Source organism: Psammomys obesus, unplaced genomic scaffold (assembly GCF_907164565.1).
Source record: "Psammomys obesus unplaced genomic scaffold, mPsaObe1.curated_primary_1811, whole genome shotgun sequence".
Taxonomy (NCBI): Eukaryota; Metazoa; Chordata; class Mammalia; order Rodentia; family Muridae; genus Psammomys; species Psammomys obesus.
In genome coordinates this window covers 3,540,830-3,562,623 of record NW_026592710.1, presented here as the reverse complement: position 1 = coordinate 3,562,623, position 21,794 = coordinate 3,540,830, and the positions used below count along the sequence as shown (strand labels likewise).

At 53.4% G+C, this 21,794-nt stretch overlaps 1 protein-coding gene across 6 annotated transcripts in view; it reads right to left on the bottom strand.

Annotated features, from left to right (window-relative positions):
- The window catches only part of Kcnab2 (potassium voltage-gated channel subfamily A regulatory beta subunit 2), an 80,933-nt gene that overhangs the window by 12,576 nt on the left and 46,563 nt on the right, over positions 1 to 21,794 (bottom strand). For 5 of the 6 annotated variants that reach the window (XM_055615159.1, XM_055615158.1, XM_055615160.1 and 2 more), the window contains 4 exons: positions 9,784 to 9,827; positions 8,925 to 8,962; positions 4,367 to 4,446; positions 1,856 to 1,900 (listed from right to left, as the gene is read on the bottom strand). In XM_055615159.1, coding sequence (XP_055471134.1) covers positions 1,856 to 1,900; positions 4,367 to 4,446; positions 8,925 to 8,962; positions 9,784 to 9,827 — 207 coding nt within the window. Of the gene's footprint in view, positions 1 to 1,855; positions 1,901 to 4,366; positions 4,447 to 8,924; positions 8,963 to 9,783; positions 9,828 to 15,330; positions 15,543 to 21,794 lie in introns of those variants that run through there. The other variant, XM_055615157.1, reaches the window with a different exon arrangement.

Sequence of the window (21,794 nt, the reverse complement as noted above, 5' to 3'; positions counted from 1 at the left end):
CCAGCTACCAGCATTGGCATGGACAGTGCCAATGTATGCCAAAGGACTGATGACGCAGCCAGAGCCTCTCCATGCACACCGCCAGGGGCTTTACCTTGGATTACTGACCTGGAAGAACTGACTTGGGCTTGACCAGAGCCGAGGGGAAACAGGCCGGCTGTGTGTGTGTGGTGTCAGGAGCCCTGCGCTATGAGACCTGGTCACTGAGATTCTAAGTGACCGACAGGAAGGTCAGGGAGGAGGGCAGGGCTAGCTTTATGTCTACTTAGCTGGGGCTTGGGCTTGGAGAGGCCCAAAGTACAGACCAGAATTCAGGGCTCAGCCTAGTTTGATAAAGGCGGGGGCCGGAGTGTGCTTTGATTTCTGTGGTGGTTTGAACAAGAATGGTCCCTGTAGGCTCATACATATAGGTGCTTCGGGCCCAGTTAGCTGAACTATTTAGGAAGGATTGGAAGGTGTGGCTTTGTTGGAGATGTATCACAGGGGTGGACTTGGAGATTTCAAGTCTCTTTCTTTGGGCCTGCCACCTACTGATCAGAAACGATCTCTCACATGCTTCTCCAGCCATGGCTGCCTGTGCGCTACGGTGACGCTAACGGACCAAGCCTGTGAAACTGTGAGCACTCCTCCAATCAAGCACTTTCTCTTAGAAGTTGTCAAGGTTATGGTCTCCTGCTCATGGCAACAGAACGATGTCTAGACGGGTTCCTAGTCTGCTGCCTTTGAGCTCCATCACCATCTCAGCACCAAGAAACCGGATGTAGCTGGGTGTTGGGCTGAAGCCTGGCACCCCCCAGGTCTAGCCTGGTGATTTTCAGACCTAGACAGAGTGCCCTCCCCTCACACACTGGTCCCTTTACAGATAAGGACAGTGAGTGCCTGAGGGTTGGACAGAGAGGAGGGTCCAGCTGAGAGGCCAAGGCTTCCACACCTTGACCTCTGTGCAGTGCTCCTGTTATGCCCAGGCCGCCAGGAACCCCTTCCCATGAATCTGTGCGTGGAGCAGGACAAAGGTGTGTGTGTGTGTGTGTGTGTGTGTGTGTGTGTGTGTGTGTGTGAAGGCTCACTCCCTCTGGAGGGTGCGAGCTACTTCTGTTCTGAGAAGTCCTCCCCTTCAGCAGGGAAATCTGGGTGACCGAGGCTTTGGCCACACAGGGAGGCCATGGGCAGAACTTTCTGTGGGCATGGCAGGATTTCGAGTGGCTGAGAATGACCATGAATACGCGATCCTTCTGCTTCTTTCTTCCTGAGTGCTGGGATTACAGGCACGCACCACTCTGCTTTGTGTAGGCAGTGCCGGGAGCTGAACCCGGAGCTGGCAGGCACGCTACCAACCCTAGCCCTCAGCTGTATTCTTGTTACTGCCTAGCTACCTGCCCTTGCAGTATACTGAATTAATTTTTTTATTTAAAAAAAAGAGAAAAGAAGGAAGGGGGCTGATGAGCTGGCTCAGTGAGTTAAGGTATGTGCTATGGATGCCCGAGCTCAATGCCCTGAATTCACTTGGTAGAGGAAGAGACCCAACTCCCACAGGCTGTCATTTGACCTTAGCATGTACTACGTGGCATGTACCCACCACACGTAAAAAAATAAATGTAATGAATAAAACATATACACACACAATTGCACAAGGGGCTGACGGATCACACCTGTGGCAGTCAGGAAAGAACAACCCCCAGACTCTCCTGGATCCCACTGCAGGGCCATCCAAGTCCAGGCTAGTCCCAGACAGATGGCCTGCCTGCCCCAGCCAGGAACCCCAGCACGCATCTGCCTCTCCTGTGCTGCGCCCCACCCCCACCCCCAGCCTCCCCTGTGTGCCCTGGAGACAGACCACAGAGAACTGGATAATTACCTCCATCCCTTCTTCTTAATGATGTTTCCTAATACCACTTCAGCCCTGCAAAGCAAGAGAGAAAGACAGAGAGAGAGGGAGGGAGGGGCAGACATAGGGATTTCATCAATGCATAACGGAAAGAAAATCAAACCCAGCTTCACCGTGACAATGAGCCATCAGGTCCCCTCTGTGAAAAGGCCACTGGGGTTGGAATGCCAGGCTGCCTATGCGGTGTTGGCTCAGCAGCTCATGTCCAAGACTGGTGGCAGTGGTGTGCCATTGCCCTGATGAAAAGGCCTGTGCCTCTAGGTCATGTCCTGCAGCACCTCTGCATTTGCTGGGGAAGGGAAGGTCCCGGAACTTCACTTCCTCGGCCAGCTGCAGATATGCTGGGGGAAATGCCTGGCCATGGCACACAGGTAAAATGCACAGGTGAATTTAGGAGGTCGGCAGCGCTCCAGGGGCATTCTCTGTGTGCACAGGCAAGGCACTGTCTGGGGCCAGACTGTTTTGTGCATGCGTGCACACGTGTGTTTGTGCATGCGAGTGTTTGCGTGCAGCTTGTTTCTGTCTCTGAGGCAACAGAGAGCTACCCAGCCCATGGCTTGTTCTTCTTGGCATGGCTCAGGGTCCTGCTCCAAATTAGAGCCAGCCGGGGTCACAAGCTGGCTGTTCCAGCCTCCCTTGGCACAGCAGTGCAGATTAACTTTTAAGAACTTTCTGCTTGTAGCAAAATGTTTCTAAGCAAAAACAACAGACGGAAAATGATCCAAACCCAGCGCTACATTCCAATTATAAAAGCGCCTGAGTCATCCACTCAGAAATAATGGGCTCTAATTTGCAAGCTGCTTAGCATATATTCTGAATGCCCCTCATTTACGGTCAGGATGCACTGAACATTCAATCAGCTCTGGCCTCCTTTCGTTCCTTGGTCCCCCAGTTTGTCAGACAAAAGACCAGGAGAAGAGGAAGATGGCCGTGAGGCTGCTTGTGCAGCTAACCCAAGCCTCCTGCTCGCAATCCTGCAAGCAAGCGCTGACTGTGGGCACAGAAATACTGCAGGTCGCTGAGAAGTGCACAGATTACTGTCAGCGAGATATGTGCACGCTCACCCTTGGTCAGCAAGGGGCAACCCTGGCTGACGGCTTGCTGGAGCTATGGCTAGCCCCTGGTCAGAGAAGCCTGGCCTGCCCCTAAGACACAGTGCTCAGAGTGAGTCACACTGGCATTTCTGCGGTGTGAGCAGGCTGGCTAAGGGCAGCTGGACTACAGCGGCAGGCTGAAGAGCTAAGGACAGGGGCCTCCCTAAGCAAGGCCTTCCAGAGCAGAAGGCTCCTGCCCAAGGCCTTGACTTCTAGCAAGGGGCTCCAGAAAGGCCCCAAGGATGCCCAGCATCTAGTGTGGTTGCCCTGGCATGCCAGCTTTGCATGTCCAGTTAAATAGAGTGAAAGCAATAACGCAGGGGAGTTGGTGACTACACAGTGGTGGGGCCATCTGGAGACAGAGGAGGTGGCGTTAATCTCTGTTTGCTCTCCTAGGCAGCAATGCCCAGGCAAAAGCTGGGCCAGGGAGGAAGCTGGGAGATGCCTTTGGGCTGGGCATCGGTAGCAGGCCCTTCAACCTCTGGGTGCTTAGCTGAGTTCATCCGTCTGTCTGGAAAGCGTCTCACTTTGATTGGAAGCTGCTGTCTGTCTGGAGAGGGGAGGAGACCATGGCACAAGGACAATACTAGTACAGCTGATGGGGCTAAGGGAGATGGGGTAACAGCTGTCAGCTCCCGGAGCCCTGGGTAGGGGTTGGGCGATTGTCCAGCTGGGTTCCCTGACGCTTACTGCTCTGGGTCCCACTCCGGGCAGCAGGTAACGTCCCGAGGCCCAGGAAGCAGGTGCTGGCCCCATGGCCACGACACACAGCAGTTCAGGCTGCAGCAACCCAGCTGATGGGAACTTGGCTGACTCCCAGCAGAAATGGGCTGAGGGGAGGACGAAAAAGGGAGCCAGCAAATGATTTCACCAACCAAAACTGACTTATGAAAAAATGTGATGCAGGAAAGTGGATGATTTGATTACAGCCCAAACTGAAGCCAACAACTGTGGCTGAAGAGCAGTGGGCCTTTGAGCAGCTGAGTTGGAAAGTTCATCGTCACATGGGAAGTGCTTCCTTCACGCCGACCGAAGTTTGTCAGGGCCTGCTCTCTCCAGATCAGAGAGGCTGTCTGCCCTACAGCCTCTACTTTAGCATTAAGACTCAAAAATGTCAGGTTCATGGGGCTGCCTGAGGCTCGCTAGCATGTCACCACAGACTAGGACAACAGTAAGTCTCAGCTCGAGCCCAGCACTGGGCCTTGGAAACCCTGGTGCCTGGGCACATGAGGAATTTAGGAAGCAGCCAGTGCTTGAGTGATCTCAGTCAGGCCCCATCAAAATATCTCCTGAGGTTATTTAAAGAAGACTGAGTGAGAGCCGGGGGAGCAGATGTGGCCCTTAGGAGGTGTTCCATGCCACCTTCTCCAGTGAGAAAGGTACATACTTGCCAGCTGCGTAGACTTCTGCGGTGTCGAAGAGGTTGATGCCATTGTCGTAGGCCAGGGTCATTAGGTGCTCTGCCATCTGAAATGATAAAACCAGCATTGTCTGGCCAGCTGCAGGCAGGCTCCATGGCCTAGGCTCTTCTCTTGGCTCCGTCCTCCCTGCCATAGTGCAGGCAAGTGACAAACCCTTCAGAAAAACAAAGGTGGCAAGATGGATGGGGGAGACAGCCTGCTGCTGGCTGTGAATTTCTTGGGGCCAACATGGAACATGGCCACTGTACTGAGCTAAACAGTTGTCCCTGTGTCACTCACAGGGCCCAGCAGCCAGTCTTAGCAGGCCAGTCACTTGTCTTTTAAAAGATTTATCTGCGTGTTTATCTGCACCTTGCTGAGCCTCTCCAAGCTACTGCAGGAGGGCTGCCTACTGACTTCAGACGGCCCACAGTCCTCCACAGTGCGGCTGAGTCACATGGCCTTGGGTGAGGCTTGGAGAGCATCCAGAGCATCCAAGCAACCTCGCTGCTGACCAGACCTTCCTCCCAGGGCTTCCAGAAGAGGGTGAGCTTTGTCCCTCAGCAAACAGCAATAGGTGGTGGGGTTGGTGATCAAGGTAGCTGGGAGCACGCCTGCCTTCAATGGATGACGCCAAAATATTGCAGAGAGACGTGCCCTGAGCGCTGCAGTCTGAGGGCCAAACCTGTTCAGTGCAGCTCGGGTACCAGAACTCCCTCTGCAGTCAGCCTGCAGCGGCAGGATGATGCCAGCCCCCATCGCCCCTGGTTCTCTGGTATTGAGTGGCTTCAAGAATCATCCAAGTAAGGGGGGAGAAGTGTGTGTGTGTGTGTGTGTGTGTGTGTGAGAGAGAGAGAGAGAGAGAGAGAGAGAGAGAGAGAGAGAGAGAGAAAGAGAGAGCATGTGTGCGTGCTGAGGGACTCTGGGGATGATGCTGTTGGAAGAAGACTGCTAGGGACGGGATCCATGCCCAATGGTGTTCATGGGGAGCAGGACTTGGTGCTACTAGATTTGACAGGGGATCCAAGAAATCCATCCTGTGCTAAAACTTGTTTTTCAACCGCTGCAGGTAGCGCAGAGCCTGGAGCCGGGCCACAGCTGCTGGGATCTGAGAGGCAGAAGGACCAGGAGCTGAGGCCACGGGGCTCTGGAGACCCACCCACAAGGAGGTCTGCTGTCTCTTCTGCTGAGGCTCAAGTATGAACACGTCAAACGCATGGTTACTGTTGCTCTCTGGGGGCCTCATGCAGCAGCTGAGCCTCCTCCCCAGAGCTACGCATGGAGAAACCTCTGTGCAGGCCGGGCACTGCCCTGTAAGGCCAAGGCATGGGCAAGTGTTGATTCTTTGTTGCCTTCACCGTGGCCTTTCCCAGATGTGTCCCACCAGCCAGCCTGAGCCAAGCCTGGGGGACATTGCGTGCACGGCATCCCATTGGATAGGGAGACCCGTGGCCTCCGTGGAGGGCTTCTGAGGGCAGAGGGCTCTCGGCTTGCACCTTATCTTCTGGGGACTTTTCCTTTCAGATAGGCACACACTTCTGTTCCATCTGCAGGACACAAAGGAGGCTGTAGCTGCTCTGCACACACAGTACCCCCTGGAAACCAGTTTAAGGCGGTCCATTCCTTTCTACCATTCTTCATATGATGCACATATTTCCTGGGGCTGGGTGTGGCTCAGTACGTGAGATTGGATGGGCGTTCATGAAGCCCTGGGGTCAGTTGCCAGCACCACATGGAACCAGGTGTGTCGGCACCTACCTGTAATCCGAGCAGCAGGGCGTGGAGGCAGGAGGATCAATTCAAGGTCATCCTTGGCTACACAGGAAGTACAAGGACAGCTGGGAATACATGACACTGTCTAGAAAATGGACTTACTAAAACTTGCCACACTAACTTCAAAACATTTGGAGGGGGTGGGCACTGGCTCACCGGTTAACAGCCCTTGCTGCTCTTGCAGAGAACCAGGGTCGGTCCCCAGCACCCACTTGTTGGCTTACAAACATCTGTAACCCCAGTTCTGGAGGACCTGACACAATTCTCTGGCCTCCTCAGCTACTTTACACACGGCACATGCACATACATGCAGACAGAATATTCAACACATAAATAAAATAAGAAATAAGTTTTTGAGACAGGGTCTCAACTATGCAGTCCAAATGCCCCTCAAACATTTCTTGCTTGAGCCTCCTTGAGTGCTAGGAATGTGGCAGTCATTGCCAATCTATTATTTATTATTATTATTATTATTATTATTATTATTATTATTATTATTATTATTCTTTTGAGACAGGGTTTCTCTGTGTAGCTCTGGCTGTCCTGGAAACTCATTCTGAAGACCAGGCTGGCCTCAAACTCACAGAGATCCGACTGCCTCTGCCTCCCCAGCGCTGGGACCAAAGGCGTGCGCCGCAGCGCCCAGTGCTGTTGCCACCTTTCCCCAGACATACGCTACGTACGCTACTGTGCAGTTATCACCACACCCTGTGCAACCTCCCCCTGGTGCTCCCCTGCTGCAGCCTGCCAGGCAACTCCACAGACACTGGTGGGTGGCTGCTGTGCTGTCCCGCACAGGAGCCATGAGACCTTTTCCCCAATGGGACAGATATTTAATGACCCAAGCATCTTGGGGCAGATGGCCTGTCAGGCACTCAGCTTTGTCTTTGCAGCAGAAGTGGCCAGATCTGTGTCAACCAGTGAGTGTGGCTGCGTGCTGAGAAAACTTTACTCACAGAAACAGACTGCAGCCTGACAGAGATGGAAATGGATTAGAGGTTAGCACGGACTGGAGTGTTACCCCTGAAAGGTGTCAAGTTTCTGTTTGGAAACAGAAGCTACATTTGCATGGCAACATGAAGACACCCAATGAGCTCTACCCTTAAAATGATTAAAATGGTCACTTTATATGTGTGCAGGCACGCACTTTCGTACGGAGTGAGAGGTCAACCTTGGGTATTGTTCAACTGGCCATCTTGTCTCATTTGCCCTTCAGATTCCAGTCGGCTGGCTGACCTGTGTGCCCTAGGGATCCTCCTGGGTCTATGTCCCTAGCGCTGGGAATTCAAACACACACTAGCCCCCCACTCCTCCCTACGAATTCTGGGGACTCAACTCGATGGTAAACACTCTACTGGCTGAGCAATCTTCAGCCCTAACACGGGAAATTTTATGTTTCATATATTTAAACAAAAGTCTTCCAAGTGGGGGAAAAAGCAGGCAGGGACTAGATTCTCTGCCCTCTGCACCTGATACAGCCAGGGGTCCCTAACATTTGGCATTCTGCTTTTTAAAAATCACAAGCTGTGAAATCACAAACATTCCTGTTTCTTCACTAGGTCATCTGTGACAGCTACATGTTTCTAAAGCCTTGACTCTGTCATCTGTTATTCCTCTGCTCCTCTGGCTCGATGTCATCGAGGTATGACCTCCAACGTCTTTACCCCTGTCACCCTGTCCCTGACTGAGACACGGCATGGGGCAGGCCAGCTGCAGCTGCCGTCTGAGATTCATTCGACAATACTCTTTTGTGCCACCGATCTGCTGGTGACAGAGCGACCTGTCCACAAGGACATCACACCCGGTAGCTAACACTGAGAGAGACTCACTCCTTTACTCCCTCAGACTTCCATCATCTGTTTGCAAGCCAGGCTGAGTCAGAAGCGACTTAGCTGAGACAAACCACACGTGTCCCACGGCTCCAGTTTCTACTCTGAGCTCTGGGGACCAGAACTTCACCTTAGAAGCTCCCGACTCTGCCTGAGACAGCTCTTACCCAGCAGCCTCAGCACCCAGGACAAATGGTTCAACGACCAGCTACTGCTATAAAAATAAAGAACAAAACCACACACTGTGTTTAAATCACAACGGAAGCCAAGTTTTCCCTAAAAACTGAGCTATCACAGCTAACAAGGTCTCAAATGGACTCACTTATTAATTTTTAAACACAAGCGTTTCTACAGAAAATTGGCAAACACAATGGCTGAGTGGTGCAGGCGCCCAGAGCTCCCCTTTCTGACCTCTCCTGCTGCCTGGAAGTGCACCCTTTCCTTCTGACAGGCCCTGTGACTGGCAGTACTCGGATTGCTCTTTCTTAGTGTCACCTTGTGTTCCCAAAGCAGAAAAGCCCCAGAAGGGAGCAGTCTGCAGCAGTTAGGGGAGCACACAGTCAGGACCACAGCGGGCCAACAGCCTATGGGGGAAGCCTGAGTCGCTGCAGCAGACACGTACGGACTGATGCCTATTCATGGGCCACTCACTCGGCTTTATCGCTTGGAAAACATGGGATCCTTGAATGCTCGGGGTCAGCTGCGGCTGGGTGTCATGTACAGAGGGACTTGCTGAGAAATCCTGGTTTTCAGCTAAGCCATGCCGCCAGCTGCAGCATCTTTCTCAGCCACTACCCCTTGGCCTTTCTAGCCACAGGGGCACGATACTTCCAACGGAGAGAAAGCGACTGGCTTCACCCCACAGATGCTTCTAGGAGCATAGTCCCTGGTCTATGCAGGGGACTTAGCCACGTGGCCCGAGGCTGAAGGAGCTGTGTCTTACCTCATCGGTGATCTGGCCCCCGAAGGTCACCCACGTTCCTGGAAGGAGACACAGCGGCTCAGGTCAGATAATCTGGCAGTGGACCAGAACTGTTTCATGGGTGCTCAGACTTTGAAGTGTAGGGAATAGAGTTGGGGACAGCCCCAGGCCACCCACTGCTCTGTACTGAGCATGTCCTCTGTATGGGTACTTGCTACTTGCTTGCAGCCTAAATGTAGGCCAGAGATCAGAGTGAGCCTAGGAGGGTTGTGGCCTCTGAAATGCTCATCTGGAGCCCAGTGTGGAGGCCTACAGGCATAAACTAAGCACTTGGAAGGCTGAGACAGGAGGGCTATCCTCCGTGTGGGGACAGTGCTGTTGTGGGGTTGTCGCAGACCGTAGCAGGAGGGTGGCTTCCTGATGGCAGGCCCTGCAGGAGAGGGCTACGTGGGTGTGAAGGCAGAAGGGGTAAAAAGTAGTTTTGGAGGTAGAGGACCGCGGGTTCTTAGGACAGAGCTCACATCTGGAGAGAGGAACAAGGGCAAGACCGAATCGAATGGTCTTTCCTTGGGACTGTCTCTCTGAAGTCGGGCTTAGGAGCCAGGAAGAAAGCTTCCTGGGCCAGTGAGGGTCAGGGGGTGCTCTGACTTCTGGGATGAGGTGAAGGGCTGTGTGCAGAGTACTCCTAGGGCTCTCCTGCCCCCCCCCCCCGCAGCCTCCCATGCTAAGGCTGTAGCTCTGTCCTTTCCTTCTTCCTGTTTGCTGGTTGCCATGACAACCTAATCTCCCAGAATGGTAGGCTCAGTGTAGCTCTTCTTAAGGGTGGGGCTGGCTCTCCTGAAGCCCCAGCTCCTTGTTCATGAGGAAATCTCATACTTACCAAGCCCCAGGCAGGACACCCGAAGGCCGGATTTTCCCAGGTTCCTGAAAAAGAAAGACGGAGTCAACCTTGGCTGCCAGCCAGGCTTGATCACCGGGGTCAGGACGTTGCTTGCTTTCCCCCAGTCAAAATATCTTCTGAAAGGCACAGAGACCCATATGAGGGAGACCCCTGCTAGCCTGCTGTGGGATGACAGGCCGCTTGTTCTCCAGGCCCACCCTGGGCACACACAGGCCAGCAGAGGGTTGCAGGGTTGTCTCAAGGGCAGATGACGGCAGCAACAAGGGCTGTGAGGTGAGTTCTCTCCAGAGGCCACATTTGTGATTTCTATTACAGGCTGTTTGTCCCTCTTTCTCAGAACATGAGGTTAGCCCTGCTTCATTTGGGCCACAAAGCCGCCTTTGCCCTTCATGTCGCAAAGGCTGGTGGTTTGGGCAGCACTGCAGTTCCTCAGCGGGGTGGCGCCTGGTAGGACACAGCTTAGCACACAGGCTTCGGGTCGTTAATGTCCTCAGGAGGCCGTAGAGGACAACAGACTTCTGTCAGAGTCTGGTCCCCCTATGTGTCCCTGGACAGGCCAGCCTGGCTCCCCCACCCCAGGAGCAACAGCGGAGCAGGGGCTCTGAAGCATCTCCTCAGCTGTGTGGCAGCTCTCATGCTCACAGAGGGCACACTGAGATACCCTAGGATGTGGGAATGGGGCTCCCTTTGGTAGTCAGCTCAAGCTTCCCACTACGGTGCTCCAGGATGGTGCTCCCTCCTGCCTGTGTGTGAGAAGAGACACAACCCACCCAGATGGCAAAGCTGAAAAGTGTCACAGCTCTCCCTGGGCCCTTACTCCTCCAAGGCTGGACTCTACCTCCCCGTGGGCTCCTGCCGCTCCATGTTCCACCATGCTCCCAGGACCAGCTGGGTACTTCCAGCAAGGATGCTGGCTGTGAGGAGGGATGACACAGTTCACAGGCCTGGTGCCTAGGACAGGACATCGACTCATATGCATTTCCTTTCCCCAAGACAGAGAATATGGCATGCAAGGCCTTGTCTTTGTACAAAACCAACAATGGACACATCAAACAGGCCTTGATAAACTAGGCATGGTGGCACATACCTGGGGTTCTAGCACTTTTTTTTTTTTTTTTTTTTGAGACAAAATCTCTCTATTATGTAGCTCTGGCTGTTCTGGAACTCACTGTGTAGACCAGGCTGGCCTCTAACTCACAGAGATCCGCCACCTCTGACTCTCCAGTGCTAGGATTAAGGGTATGCACCACCATGCCGTCCTGGTCTCAGTACTTAGAAGTCGAAAGCAGGAGGGTTGCTGAGTGTTTGAGACCGTCCTGGGCTGCATAGCAAGACTCTTTCAAAAACCCCAAATAGCAAACAAACAAAGAAACCCACAGACTGGATAAGCATCAATATGTCTTCATTAAAGGAGAAACAGTGTTTCTGGGATTCCTCTTATAATCAGTGAATTCAATTCATCCAACAGGGCCCTCAGCACTGGAAGCATCAGCCAACTCAGATGTCTGGAGCTAGCCTGAAAGGCGGGGTTACGTCACATTTAGATTCTGTGGGAGCCAGATCTGGAGCAATTCAGTAAGCCTCCCTCATGCTGGACAGAAAAGTAACTGTACTGGGATGTGAGCAAGGTGCTCAGAGGGGCACAGTGATCACGGAGACTGAAGATCTGACGGCTGTCTCGTTAGTTTCCACTGCTCCGAGGAGGGGTTTATTTGGTTCACTCATCCCTGGTCACAGTCCACTGAGAGAAGCCAAGGCAGGAACCTGGAGGCGTGGACTGAAGCAGAGCTATGGGGAGCTGCTTAAGAGCTCGCTCAGTCTGCTTTCTTATGCAACCCAGGGCAACCTGCCCAGGATGGCACTGCCCACAGTGGGCTGGGCCTTCCCACATCAGTCATGAATCAAGAAAACGCGCCACAAAATGCCCACAGGCCAAACTGGGGGAACATTTTCTCCACTGAGGCTTCTTCCCAGTTGACCTGTCTTGTGTCACATTGAAAAAAACAAAAACCACAAAACAAAACCAGCAGCTGTTGGGCCACAGGAAATTCTGGGAAGCGGATAAAGACTTTCAATTCCTTCCCTGGGAATAGTCACAAACACCCTTAGGGTCTTGTTTGTAACATTTGGGGGTTTGCAGAACCTTGGACCTTGGCCCCCTGGGTACCTGGTTTGGATAAACCCAGGCATTCAGGAGGTTTTCTGGATTCCCACTTCTGTAAAACATTTTCACGTGTGACTACAGGCAGCAATTTTCTGACTGGTCTAGGTCAAGAGGCAAGTTTCTGCCTGTCACCTCCTGAAAAAAAAAAACCTTTAGCAGCATAGTGCTGGAGCTGGGATTCGGACCTAGGTCCTTACATGCTGGAACACACAGCCTGTTCTGGGAGGAAGAGCAGCTTCAGAAGCAGGCAGCTGAGACTTGAAACAAGAGGCTGAGCCCACGTATGCCTATGGCTGAAGAGCAGGCACCCGCTGCCTGCCAGTTACGGGCAGCACACTGAGAAGCCATTTGCCCTCTTAAGTCGCATCCAGAGACGGATCAACTTCCCACAAAGGCTCTTCTCCTGGGCCTGCGTGGGGACCAGGCAGCATGGCTCTGGGTGGTGTCCTCATCTGCTGCCCTTGGGGAGGCTGTAACAAAACTGGGGCGCTGCTCCATGCTGTCATTACCATGTTCAACTTGTTTCTCGTTAAATGATGGTATTGGTTCTGCCATCTGCTGCCAGGCCTCTGGAGAAGGGATAAGAGGGGACAGCTCACCTCGAGGCTGGACGCGGTTACATGTGAGGCTGCCGAGCGAGGGCAGGGACGTCACAGACGCAATAGCCTGCCTGGTGGCTCTTACCACGCTGTCGCCCCACACTTCAGAGCACAGAAATAAGCTACATACTTCTTTTCTTTAATTAAAACCTGATGTGGTTATAAAATAACTGTTCTAAGTCCCTAAGCCTTTCTCAGTGGCTTTATGTCTCTTTCCTGAGGTCTGGACTAATGAGGCCTCTCAGACATCGCCTTGGTCAGGTAAGTACAGGTAAGTACAGGTAAGAATCCCCTGCCTGGCCAGGGGATTCTTGCCCTGATGGCTGTACCTCAGGCTTCAGGAAGGGTTGGAGCTGCAGAAGCCCACACAACAGATTCTTTAGAAAGAGTTCTGGGCCTTTCATTTTAGCCACCTGAGAAGAGAACAAAGGCTGGCCCAGGTAAAGGCAAGGCCACTCCGCCTTCACTGTGGCTAGAGAGGAGAGGGTGGGTGCTCTGGAAGCCCCCTGCTCCCAAAAGCCAGACCCTCTGTGATAAGTGTAGGGTCTAGCTATTCTTAGGTATTCTCTGCTCCCAGACTCTGACTCCCCAAGGACAGGCCTGGGCCTCTTGTCTTGTCTTCTGACTAGAATAGGGTCCCATGGTGTAGGAGTCCTGAGGGATGATGAGGCTGGATGTGAACACAGGTCCTAGATCAGACCCTCAGGCTGGAATGTTCCTCTCCCTTCCCTATGCAAGGCAAGAGCTTGTCCCTGTTCTGAGCACCTGTCTCCCTTCACCCCTGCAGGCTGTGAAGCGTCAAAGGACAAATAAGCCCAGAGCATCTGTGGGGAAGGAAAGCATCCCAGGGAGGAGGCAGCCCCGGGATCAGGCCCGCCTTGGGTCCCTATGGTCTTCACCAAAATGTTGGATGTGGCCCCCGGCTGAGTACCTGCTCTTTCAGCCCCCAGGAAACTGCATATCATTTATAGGGGTATGGGCCCCCTCCCTCCAGATGACACCAGAACAAACAAGTCCAGCTGTGGGGAAGCTCTGCTCTGCCATCAGACGGAGGAGAAGAGCTGAGACTGGAATTTGATGAAAAGTCTTTCACTGCTAGGTCCCACCCTCCCCGTCTTTAGTGTGCATATGCACACAGAGACACAAACAAGGACACACATGGACACACGCACAAAATATAGGCATATATGAGCATAGATACACATAGACACTCATGGGTATATGCACACAAATACATGCACATAAACATGCAGACACAATCACACACACACACATGCATGAACACATGTACACACATGGTTGTTGGGAGCACTTGGGCTCTTCAAGGTCCACTTTTCCCTTCCCTTAGCGCTCTCCATGTAGAGCCACATGTAGAAACATATAGAAACAGACACTATGGTTAAGTTCTCTGTCAAATCTCAGACTGAGTTCAAAGTCAAAGCAAGTAACAAGAATCCACATACATATGTATGCACATACATACATACATACATAATACATACACATACATACAAATGCATGTACATGTATATATATGTAATAATGCACACATACATGAAACGTATGTACATACATACATGCATATGTATATATTTCTATATAGTCTCAGCTTTTAGTGGCCACTGAAACAAAGATATAAACCAGAGAGGTTCTAGAACAGAGAATTCCCTTCTGATTGTCCCCAACAAGCTTAGAGGAAGGAAAAAGAGCTCTTTACCCGAGAGGCTTGTTGAAGACCATCGAACATCCCCAGGACCTGGGGAGGCCAGAGTATGAGCAGACGCTGCACCCCAGCCTCATGCCAGCATTTACCGAGACGGGGCCTCTGGGCTATGGCTGCTTTACACCCGGCCTGCCTTTTGAGTGCTGGTCCTGGGAGCCTGAAGCTGCCCATTGTAACACCAGCCATAAACACAGATGACTCTCCGAGCCCAGGGCGACTGATCCCTTTCTCTGGAGACCCCACCCCCTTTCCTCAGAGCACATTCTTCAGGTGTCCAGTTGCTCAGGCCCTTGGGCTCCGAGTCTTTCATGGGAGCAAGAAGAACCAGCTCAAAATTTTTCCTATAAAGCTGGGGCCTCCCTTTCCAGTGTAGGAGCTCCAGAGCAGCTCCACGTGGACAGCAGAGGCGAGAAAGAGAAAAAGGCTTTGCCCCGGATGCTTGGACCCTCTCCACATCCAACTGACAGAACACAGAATGGTGGGGGGCAGAGGTGGCCCCCAAACCATGAAGAGAAATAAGACAGCATGGACTGCCCAGAGCAGAGAGACTCTGAATCTGCCTGACTGCTGCATCCACTGAGGCCAGAAGCCCTGATGGAGGAGGCCTGGTTTGGCCCTGGAAAGGGTTGTTCCATTGTCATTTCCCTGGTGGCGTTCACCGTCAGACTAACACTGGTGACGGCAGTCCCTTCTAAAAAGCTCGATTCCCCACCCCTTTCAGGGCATTTTCTGGGGCCTGTGACCTCAGGGGACGACAGGAGGTGGCAGAGGCCCATGGCTGATGCCCTTAGGTCTCTAGGAAGAGCAAGCACAGAAGTTTGATGAGGTGATTTACTACCGGAGCTGAGCCCCAGAAAGATAACGAGAACAGGGAGGAAGAGGGTGACGATCTCTGTGGCCAAGAACAAGAGACTCCGGGCTGACCAAATCTCAACTTACTTTTTAGCAGGTGCCAACAAGCTACCCCAGCTGCCGGGGAGAGAGTTGCCAGAAGGTGGGAAGGACCGTCCCCGACCCACAGGACCGACTGCTCTGCCTACCTATATCTCATCCCTGGCTGCTTCACGCTGGTGTCGCTGCTGCTTGGAGCACTCTGCACGGACAGCTGCCCCAGGCTCCGCGCTACCATGGCCACGGCCCGGAAGCGTCCCCGGGTGCCCGGGCTGGGGCTGCCGGCGGCCGAGCGGCCCAGACGATCCTCGGGGCCTCGGGTCTTGAGGCTGTGCTCCGAGCACACGAAGGACACCTGCATGCTGCGGCTGGGCTCAGCTTCGGCTAGGGTCTGAAGTCGGCCGGCCCTCAGAAGCCCCTCTCTGCCGCCGACGAGACTTTATCCCAGGAGCAGAAGCAGCGGTGCGTTCTCTCAGAGCAAGGATTTCTGAGGGCAACAGAGGACCTGCCTGTGCAGCCAAGCGGAGGGCATCAGATTTCCAAATGGTGCTAGACAAGACCTTATCTGAGAGGAGTCAAAGACCGAGGGGGGAGTTGGAGGTCCAGCAGGGAGGAGCCATGTCCATTCTCTTCTCACATCTTCCCTCTTCCCCACTTGGCTTTCCCTGCACGCCACTCTCCTCTGGCCGTTCCACGTCCAGGCAGTCTCCAAGAGTGCTCTGCTGGGCTGGGCACAGTCGCCTTCCTCTAAGAGCAGAGGAGTCGCTTCTTCATGGCCTCGCGGCTGAGTGCACTATTCCTTGGGGTGGTAGCCTCGGCTTAAGCAGGGCTGCTGTGACTGCAGTCTCCTGGGGTGGCAGCTCAAGTGGGGGGCTCTCAGGCAGCAGCTGCTTCTCCTGGTGCCTCCTGCCTGGCTCCTGGCTGTGCACATGGGGTGTGAGAGGCTCCTGCTGAGCCCGTGAGTGGCCAGTGAGAGGCGCAGGCGGTGCTGAGAGTCATTTATTCATGACACAGGATGCCGAGATGAGCTGCCTGCCCCGCTGGTCCCTGGGGGCTGGCGCTGGCTGCTCCAGGCTGACCTGCAGCCCATGCCTGGGCAGGCCTGCACACTCGGCTGTGTGTGTGGGGTGCCCTGGAGCTTATGTCCATCTCCATCTGTTCAGGACCAAGTCAGGAAAGAAGAGGGAATGCATCCGCTCTGACATGGTGACCAAGGGAAGAAGCCAGGTCAAAGTGACAAAGGGAGCAAGAAGCTCACAGGATGTACCCACAAGCGCTTCTGGAGTGAGTGAGTGAGTGACCGACCTGCGACCCTCCCTTCCCCATACCCATCCTAGCCTCAGGTCTCTCACTGGGCCTGGAGCTCACTGATTGGGCAAGGCTGGCTGGCAAGTCTCAGGGATCCACTTGTCTCTGACGCCCCTCTCCAAGCACACACTGCCACGCCTGGCTTTATATATGGCTTCTGGGGATCTGAACTCAGGTCCCCCAGCCTATGGGCCAGGCACTTTACTACTGAGGCATTTCCCAGTCTGTGCTCTGCCTCTGGGCACAGACTTGAAGAATGACACCTTGCGCTCACTGGGCAGTGCCTCTCACCATCCTCAGAGATGGAGATTCGAAGATGTGTTCTAGGTCAGGCCTTGCAGGCAAAGCACCCCAAGCCTGACCCTGGCTAACTCCTTAGGATGAAAACCAAAAATAGGACAAACCAACAGTAGGCACCTGAAAGATCTTGTCACAGAAAACTCCAGCTTCCCACGGTGGGGGCGGCCACACACCCAATAGTGTGGCTCCTCTCACCTGTATGCTTTCACCACAGGTCAGCAAAACCTTAAGTCTCCATGAGCTCAGGCCTAATGCAAAGGCCAGACCCAGCCCCGAGGGTGAGAATGGATCTGGGCATAGAGGCTGGGAGGTTGGGAACGGCTTAGTGCCTTCACCAAGGATGTCCTGGAAGGTCACACAGGCGCCGCGGCAGAAGTCAGCACAGGCTAGCTCTGTTTCCTCCTGCCAACAGCCCACTTAGGGAGTGGAGTTTGCTGGCCTGGGGCCCTGTGCTCCAGACAGGCTAGGACCCTTTCCAAGCAAATTGGGTGGAAGAGGGGTTGGGAGAAGGGCAGTTGGGTTTCCTCTGCAGCCTGGACCCTGCCAGGAACTCACAGAGGACAGCCCTGGCCTTTCAAGGAGCATGTGGCAGCTGAAGAGGCCGCAGAAGGTAAAGCAGGCAGTCTTCTCCCTGCTTCTCCCTTTGGACAGCACATCGGCATTGCAGCTTCCCCCGAGTAGGAAAAGCCTGAACCCGAACGGAGCTTTACTCTGGAGTCTTTTGAATACACACCCTTCGCTGAACTTATTCCTCAGAGCTCTGAGCAGTGCTGTGTGCTTGGCATAGGGCAGCCTGCACAACGCTCTGCAAACAACGTCTGTCTGCTCAGGACATCAGGGAGCCTCTTACAAACACAGTCCTGAGACCTCCTGGACCCGGAGTGGGCCCTGGAGACTGATTTTTTTTAAATGACTTATTTTTATTTTTAATTATGTGTATGCTTGTGTGTCTGTATGTGGGTATGCACACGAATGTGAAGGTGTCCACAGAGACCGGAAGAGGATACAGGGTACCTGGAGTTGGAGTGACAGGTGGTCGTAAACCACCTGATGAGGATGAAATTTGGGTCCTCTGTGAGAGCAGTGTACACTTGTAACTGCTGAGCTACCTCCCCGGACAGAGGCATGTTTAAGCTTTGAGCCACATGTGCTGGTCTAGCTGAAGCCCCTCCCCCTTCTCCTTTACGAATTTCTCTGTGTTGCCGAACCATGGAATCTCACAAAGGCTGGGGCCTCGTCTCCTCCACAGCCACTTCTAACCACGCGGTATGCCATCAACAGCAGAGCTGACCAAGGCTAGAAGATTCACAGTCGCTGCGGAACCAGGGGACCCACTGCTAAGTATGTTCACAGAGAGCGCAGATCATACAAATCCACCAAAACGTGGACATACGTGCCCGAGACAACACATTTCGTCGTAGGCAAAATGTGGGAATAACCCAGATGCCTGTCAACTGACAAATGGCTGGAGGCATTTTCTTATTTGAGGTTGTGAAACCAAGATGAGCCACATTGATACATTGCTATCAAGTCTCCACGCCTTACAAGAATAAGTTTCTGTCTCCTACACCTAATGTAATCCCGCACCCCATGCTTTGCAGCCTACGCTGAACTTGTGACCCCATGAGGTGAGCCCACACCTTTGCCTCGCTAGACTAACACGTAATGACTCTTTCCACATGATGTAGTCTCGCACTTATCCACCCCACAGGCAGCCGTGAGCCCTGAGTCCCCGACTCTTCTGTCCAGGTGCTAACAACCAATGATCTCAACAGCCGTTTTCTAGCAACCCTAACCCTTCCTCACAAGAGGGACCTCAGAAGCCAGTGAGGGGCTGCTCTCTAATCCCAGCTTAGGGCGAGGCAGTGGTCTGGCCGGTCCCTGTGCAGATCCAAACACAGCTAAATCAGACAGTCATGGAAATGTTTATCCCCCTCAGGTCTAGCAAGGTTCCTTCCTCTCAGATGACGTTAGCTTGTGTCAGGGTGCCATAAAACCAGAGAGCACAGGCCCCAGTGTAGTGACGGGTGCCCTTCTGAGAGATCTGGAGACACACAGAGAAAGCGACAGCATGAAAGCAGGCATGTCTACACCCCAAGAGCAGTGAAGGTCACTGCAGGCACCAGGGCTGGCAGAGGCGGGAGCAGTGAGGGTCACTGCAGGCACCAGGGCTGGCAGAGGCGGGAGCAGTGTGCCTCAGCACTTCCAGAAGCAGCATGGTCCCACCTGGATGCCAGATACCTGAGTCCTTGGGCTGTATTTTAATCCATCCAGCTATCCCAGCAGCCGTGGGGAAGCGAGGCAGATCCTTTCTGCAGAATCTCATCCCTGTCTAGCCTTGCAGATAGGACCACCCTCCACCGCTTAATGACCTTTCCCGGCCACAGTGCCCTCCTTCCCATCTGTCCTTACAGACACATGTGGAGGGAGTGGGGAGATGGCTCAGTGGTTGCTGCTCTTGCAGGGTGCCCGGGTTCGGTTCCCAGAACCCACATAACAACAGCTGGCCACAACTTCAGTTCCAGGGTATCCAGTGACCCCTTCTGACCTCCACAGCAGCAGGCACACACGTAGTGCACAAACATAAAGGCAGGAAAAACACCCATACACATGAGAAATAAAAATAAATCTTACAAAAGGGCACACGTGTATTCCCAGCTCTTCCTAGAAACCTCCTGTGGCTGGATGTGATCTCAGGCTGAATGAGCAAATTACAGCCTGCTCAATTAGTGTGGCAACCTGCCAGCATTCCTTGGCTCCTGGGAACAGCCTGGGGTCTGGAGGCAGGAAGGCAAGACTCAGGACTCCAACTCTTACAAGACTTGGGCTCTGCAACGCCAGCTGCAGCTTCTGTGCTGTGGGCCCCTTCAAGGAAGAAGTGAGAAAAACACGCTGGGAGATGAGTTAAGACTGCTCAGCGCTGTCCTGTGCTTACAGAGGTGCAGGCTCCTCCAGGTGCTGGGAAGAGAACGGTGGAAGGTAAACTAAGGCCACAGAGAGGGTGGGGGTATGACCTCAGCAGCACAGAAGGGTGATGCGCCTGAGAGACTTGCTCAGGACAGTCTCTTTGGGGACAGACCTAGATGTTAATGGGAGGGATCTGGCCATCTGACAATCTGGGGAGACAAGTTCCAGGTAGCAGGAACAGAGGGGCAAGGACCCCGAGTATGGGAACACAGGAGAAGGAACTCATGCCTGCAGCCCTGAGCACTGGAGGACCATGAGGTGAAATCAGATGCAGGAGGACTACCACATAGGAAGGCTGAGGAGCCTTTTCATCCCCCAGACCACAGAGAGAAGGGAAAAATCATCAGCCCACCAGCAGATCCAGGGTCCAGGCCATGGAGTCCAGCTGCTGAGGCCACCTCTGCAGCAAGGCGGGGCTGGGAAGGGAGCTAGAGGGCGGGGCTCTCCTTGTACTCCCACAGGGAGTGGGTGAGCCAAAACACCGCTTCTCCTTCCTAATTCCTGGCATGTGCGTGTATAATGCATGTTCGTGTGCCTGTGCGCATGTGGGCGCACATGTGATGAAGCAAGAAGCCAACCTCATGTGCTGTCCGTTCTGTCCTTTTGAGGCAGGGTCTCTCACTGTTTAGAACTTTGTAATGAGTTAGGCTGGCTGGCTAGGGAGCCACAGGGATCTGCCTTTCTGCCTCCCTGACACTGTGGTTACAAGCATGTGCTAGCACGATCGCTGTTGCTTCTGCTTCTTTTTATAAGCCAGGGTCTGGGGGAATCAAACTTAGCTCCTTGCTTTCAGGGCAAGCATCTTTACTGGCATCTCTTTGACCCGCTGTCTTTCGTTTTTAGTGGGGAAGAGTTGAGAACAGTTAGAAGGGTTGTTCCCCTCCCAGGTTCAGCTGAGCTGATGAGAGACTCAAGTCTTGCATGGCTGTTTCCGGAATGTCCTGAGCAGTGCTTATCTTTTTATGTTAATATTTACAACCAAGCTTAATCCAGTTTCAACCCAGTTACTAACGGAGAAGAGTTCACTAGGAAACAACTTGCTAGGATCTTTAATGAATGCTGGCCCAGTCACCTAGTTTGAGGGCAGCAGCTCAGAGGTCACCAGACATATCAGGGTCCCTGTGGATGAGGCAACCCTCACCCTGCCCATGGGAGAACTGTCTTCTGCTCTCCTTCCTCCTTGGGGATCAGGCTGCCTCCCGGGATGTCAGCCCAACATGGAATGGACCTAGGTGCAGCCCAAACCCTATTTTTGGAGCCTCAGGCAGAAAGACATGTAACCCCATCTTTGCTAGTTTCCTGGGGCTGACCCAGCAGAGAGTCACGACAAGCTAAAAACAACAGCAACAAGTGGCTCACAGTCTGGAGGCCAGGGGGCTGGCAGGCAGGAGCCCGCAGGTCTGTGCTCCCTCCACAGTGTTAGTGATCACCCAGTTGGCCTCCCTCAGCTTTCGGGGGCTGTTGGGACTTCCTGCCATGCCTTGGATTGCATCTGTTTTACCATTCTTTGCATCTCTCATATATTCTTCTACTATCCTGTATCACTTCACCGCACCTGATCATACTGACAAAAGACTCTGTCAGGTGACCAGATGAGGTTGTTTCCTGAAGTTCAGCGCATATATACACTTTGGCGGCGGAACATGATTAAACAAACCACTGTCCACACTAGCTGGGCCTGTTTTCTCAGAGTGGGGAAGCATCATCTAGTCCCTCCCCATCACTGGTCACAGTGCTCTCCGCCTTGCTCACCCCAGCTCAGTTACACAGGCCTTCTCTCCACCATGTCCTCCAGTGGGACTTAGACCATCAGGACCCAGCTCTCGTGCCACCTCCTCTGATCAGCCTCCCTGCCACAGCCCCGACTCCCACCCCACCCCTGCATGCTTTAGGACTTCGAGACAGGCAGTGCTACTGAAATGTTTTTTTGTTTTTTTGTTTTTTTTTTTAATGGATCTTGTTTCATTTCTCCTGCTTTCCTCCACCAAGACGTGGTGGGCACAAGGACGAGAGACCCTTGTTCCTTTTGTTCACACAG